General features: G+C 41.0%; 1 protein-coding gene across 1 annotated transcript; it reads right to left on the reverse strand.

The window, feature by feature from the left end:
• Positions 1-1,587: 1,587 nt before the first annotated feature.
• LOC106320516 (uncharacterized protein DDB_G0290685-like) lies at positions 1,588-4,078 on the reverse strand. The gene is made up of 6 exons (XM_013758887.1): positions 3,899-4,078; positions 3,482-3,633; positions 2,912-3,221; positions 2,821-2,835; positions 1,860-2,771; positions 1,588-1,797 (listed from the first exon to the last, which is right to left on the reverse strand). The coding sequence occupies exons 1-6, from the start codon at positions 4,076-4,078 to the stop codon at positions 1,588-1,590; spliced, it is 1,779 nt and encodes a 592-aa protein (XP_013614341.1).
• Between the last annotated feature and the right edge of the window lie 943 nt (positions 4,079-5,021).

Here is a 5,021-nt window from a genome sequence, read left to right on the forward strand (position 1 = left end):
TTGGCTTCGTGGCGGATGCCCATTGTGGGATTCCGACCAGATGCCCGTGTGGGAGGACAATCATCAACGAGGTGTCTCGGGACCCGAAGTATCCAACCGATTTTACTTTACCGAGGAGAAAATACTTCACTTGCAAAATTTTTGAAGTACTCGTAATTTATGGATACTTTCGGGTTTTATGTGCAGATTTTGAATCTTTCCCGTTTTACGTGTAGAATGATGGCTTCCATTTCTGTCAACCATGGGTCTTCGGAGTCCAGGAAGAGGTTGAAAGGTTAAGGAAGCGTGTGGATGCTCCCGTTTTACGTGTAGAATGATGGCTTCCATTTCCGTCAACCATGGGACTTCGGAGTCCAGGAAGAGGTTGAAAGGTTAAGGAAGCGTGTGGATGCGATGGCTGCAGAGATTGCTGACCTGAAGTATAATCTTTCCCGTCCGAACCCTACCACTCCATGAGATGCGGCCGGTCCATGACATTAGTCTACTATCTGTTGTTGTTGTTTTCTTGAGATTCTGTTAGCTTTCGGATGATGTGAGATTCGGATTATGTTCCTATTTTATCCAATCTCTATCTTATGTATTTATGTTCACGAAGTTAGACTAAGTTGAAAGTGAAACTTACTAAAGTTTCACCTACTCTATCTCATTAACGATTTAAGATTTACGTTATATTCACGAATTTAGACTAATTTTGGAAGTGAAACTTACTAAAGTTTCCCCTACTCTATCTCATTCACGATTTAAGAATTACGTTAGATTAACGAATTTAGACTAAGTTGAAAGTGAAACTTACTAAAGTTTCCCCTACTCTATCTCATTCACGATTTAAGAATTACGTTAGATTAACGAATTTAGACTAAGTTGAAAGTGAAACTTACTAAAGTTTCTCCTACTCTCTCTCGTTCACGATTTAAGAATTACGTTAGATTTACGAAGTTATACTAAGTTAAAATTGAAACTTACTAAAGTTTCCCCTACTCTCTCTCATTCACGATTTAAGAATTACGTTAGATTCACGAATTTAGACTAAGTTGAAAGTGAAACTTACTAAAGTTTCACCTACTCTATCTCATTAACGATTTAAGATTTACGTTATATTCACGAATTTAGACTAATTTTGGAAGTGAAACTTACTAAAGTTTCCCCTACTCTCTCTCATTCACGATTTAAGAATTACGTTAGATTCACGAATTTAGACTAAGTTGAAAGTGAAACTTACTAAAGTTTCACCTACTATTTACGAATTTAGACTAAGTTAAAAGTAAAACTTACTAAAGTTTCCCCTACTCTCTCTCATTCACGATGTAAGATTACGTTAGATTTACGAATTTAGACTAAGTTGAAAGTGAAACTTACTAAAGTTTCCCGTATTCTCTCTTATTCAAGATTTCAGAATTACGTTAGATTTACGAAGTTATAGATAACATAAGTCTTAAATACCATAAATCTTCAACAACAACAAGAAATTCATACAGGAATTCAAAGTCATACAAACCGAATAGAGTTCAACCACATTAAAACAACCACATACGGATTTCACTCCGTCTTCTTACCTACCTTTGGTTTCTTCTGCTTCTTCTGATTCTTCTAGGCTGCGTCCTCCTCAGCTGATGCCTTCTTAGTTGGTGCCTTCTTAGCTGCCTCCTTCTCAGCTGCTGCCTTCTTGCCTACCTTCTTTGTCTTCTGCTTCTTCTGCTTCTTCTGCTTCTTTGGACCTCTGGTCCTCTTCTCGGCTGCCTCCTCCGCTGCCATGCTTCTTGTATTAATGGGACTCCTCACATTTTCGCAACCCTTCGCCTTTTCGAAGGAGCTGCTTGTTTTTCATCATCTTATCTCGACCTCTTTTTTTTCGTCTTTACAGTCCTTGCCTTCTCAGTCTCTGCCTTATCCTCTAAATTTCTCTCGACCTCGTCAGCATGTGCATACATCTCTGCATCATCATCATCCATGTCAACATCACCATCACCATCACTATCACCATCATGTTCGCTATATATTTCCTTTGTAATATCGAGAATTTCATCATCATCACCATCATCTCTCTCCGACTCCTTATCACCACCATCATCCGTCTCCGACTCCTTATCACCACCATCATCCGTCTCCGACTCCTTATCACCACCATCATCCGTCTCCGACTCCTTATCACCACCATCATCCGTCTCCGACTCCTTATCACCACCATCATCCGTCTCCGACTCCTTATCACCACCATCATCCGTCTCCGACTCCTTATCACCACCATCATCCGTCTCCGACTCCTTATCACCACCATCATCCGTCTCCGACTCCTTATCACCACCATCATCCGTCTCCGACTCCTTATCACCACCATCATCCGTCTCCGACTCCTTATCACCACCATCATCCGTCTCCGACTCCTTATCACCACCATCATCCGTCTCCGACTCCTTATCACCACCATCATCCGTCTCCGACTCCTTATCACCACCATCATCCGTCTCCGACTCCTTATCACCACCATCATCCGTCTCCGACTCCTTATCACCACCATCATCCGTCTCCGACTCCTTATCACCACCATCATCCGTCTCCGACTCCTTATCACCACCATCATCCGTCTCCGACTCCTTATCACCACCATCATCCGTCTCCGACTCCTTATCACCACCATCATCCGTCTCCGACTCCTTATCACCACCATCATCCGTCTCCGACTCCTTATCACCACCATCATCCGTCTCCGACTCCTTATCACCACCATCATCCGTCTCCGACTCCTTATCACCACCATCCTGGGCAACCACTGCCTGCACCACTCACATTTTCTCGGAAATGGTTCCTCAAGCTTGGAATTGCCTCAAAGGCCAACAACTACGAACACACAACAAAAAGACATTAACATCAATTAAACAATAACACAACTAAGTAGAAGAGAGCTTAAGAATACCTCCAAAGGGATAGGAAAGCTTGTAAAAACCCAACTCGTCGGCGTAACCCCGTTGCATTTCTCCAAGAAGCTAAAGACATCCTTCAAGTTATGTTCGAATGCATACCGCCCCCAAGGGAACGTTACACACGCATCTAGGTCATCAACAACAGTCATGAAGAAATTGTCCACAGGTGATGCTCCCTCACCCCTCTTTCGGCCTCCGACGAGGATGCTGGCTAAGAAGTACAGAGCGGCCATCTTCTTACGATCCTCAGATGGCTTTGATTTCATTGCCAACATCTTCTCCTCCAGGGCAGCGTATGGTACCCTTTTCCCTCCAAAATACTTGTTCATGAATGTTGTACCACCCAACCTCTCATGGTTGGGGGATACTCATGGCAGTATAGTCAAGAAATGAGTCCAAATTCTCTGAGAGAGTATCAGATTGGGACACCATTAACGACAAACCATAACTCATACTTCTTCGCAACACAAGTTGATCGCAAAACGAGAACCCACATTCCCATCTACTTCTGCTTTCGGTTTTTAATATGGAATAAATGTTGGAACTGTGGGTGCTCTATGAACCATTCCACCTCCTTCTCTTTCAGGATTGTTTGTATATTACTTATCGCCGTGTCAATGTAACATTTTCCTGAAAGCTTTAAAGACTTTTGATACTGGCTTGAAGGAAAGTGCAACTTCAGCGGTTGCATGCCTTCTTCTTCGTCATCTACAAACTGCACTCAAGTGAAAACCGGATCACGTACGACATCTTACAACAATCAACATATAGTTTCACAGACTTGGACTTAGTTCAGCAATCACTCACTTGAAGTTTTTTTTGGTTTCACAAAGTTCGTACATCTAGATTGTTGCAGTTTAACCATTACAAGTTTCACTTTGTTTCTCAAAATTACACTAACTTTAAATTCCACTTAGTTTTCCACACTTATCTAATCTTTCAAATCATCTACTCGAAAAGTTTTCAATTTGAATACTTACCGCTGCATGCGACTCAGTTTCATGTTGTCGTACCAATTGGATCGCCCTTTCATCAGCTTCTTCGTCGTTTTTCCGGGGCTCCATTTCCTCTTCCCCTTCTTTGGGCTCATTCTCTTCTTCTCTGGCTTCCTTCAATTTTTCTCCTTCGTCTCCGGCTTCCTTCTCTTTTTCTCCTTCCATCTCGGGGACTATGGTCGGTTCCCGGGGCGACAGATTTGTCAATGGTCCTTGGGTTTGCTTCATCTCCAGAGAATGTAACCATAGCCGTGTCATCTCCTCCTACACTACTCGAGCCGTCTTCTTTTGCCTTCGGATCGTCTCGATTCAACATGATTTGGGTCTTGATTGTCGATTGAGGATTCGCGATTGAGTAGGGTTTTCAGACGAGAGACAGTGAACTCTGTAATTTGATTTTAAGATTATTACTTTACTTTTCAACCTCAATTTTCAACCAATAAGGGGGAGAGAGATTCGAGGGCAAACGTATTCGAGAGAGGGGAATTCAATTTCTGGAAGTCGGTATCCGAATGTTTTGGGTCGGTTCTCGATAGTCCATAGGGAAAGTTGTAATTATCTAAGTTTCTCTTGGTTTCGTTGTCTTTTACTAAATTTTCGTATTTAAATAAAAATATATTTATTTCCAAATCTGGTCTGTTTCGGGCAGGAGTATCCCAGCTCTTTTTTTTTCGGGCAGGAGTACCTGAGCGTTTGATTCATTTTTTGCTGAGTTTCAGTCTAATACATATCTCTTTTTTATTATTTGAGGAACATTATTAACAATTAACCTTATCTCTATGTGTGATTAACCAAAATGCCATTACTTATGTGTCATCATGAGAATCATTCTCACAACCTTTATTAAATAATCCTTCCTTGCCTAGACTAATTACATGTAATGCCATTATTTATTATTTGGATCCTTTCATACAATATACAATATGATTCTTTATTGCATTACTAAAAACCAATTGATAGTTGTAAATAATATATGAATTGTGATTACATTACTAAAATTATGGTGTACACTGACGGTTATTAACAATACACTTAGACAACTACGAAGGTTGTCTTTCCCAAATGTGGTGTGGCATAATATTAGTGTATTTTTCGATGTGTATACTGC

This window comes from Brassica oleracea, unplaced genomic scaffold, assembly GCF_000695525.1.
Source record: "Brassica oleracea var. oleracea cultivar TO1000 unplaced genomic scaffold, BOL UnpScaffold00948, whole genome shotgun sequence".
Classification (NCBI taxonomy): Eukaryota; Viridiplantae; Streptophyta; class Magnoliopsida; order Brassicales; family Brassicaceae; genus Brassica; species Brassica oleracea.

What these genes read in the sequence shown, in the direction of transcription:
- LOC106320516 (XM_013758887.1), bottom strand. Translation starts at nt 4,078, where the DNA reads ATGGAAGGAGAAAAAGAGAAGGAAGCCGGAGACGAAGGAGAAAAATTG. An exon ending in AAACTGAGTCGCATGCAGCG is followed by an intron (nt 3,634 to 3,898) that starts GTAAGTATTCAA and finishes ACTTGAGTGCAG; the next exon opens with TTTGTAGATGACGAAGAAGA. An exon ending in AGACTGAGAAGGCAAGGACT is followed by an intron (nt 1,798 to 1,859) that starts GTAAAGACGAAA and finishes TCCTTCGAAAAG; the next exon opens with GCGAAGGGTTGCGAAAATGT.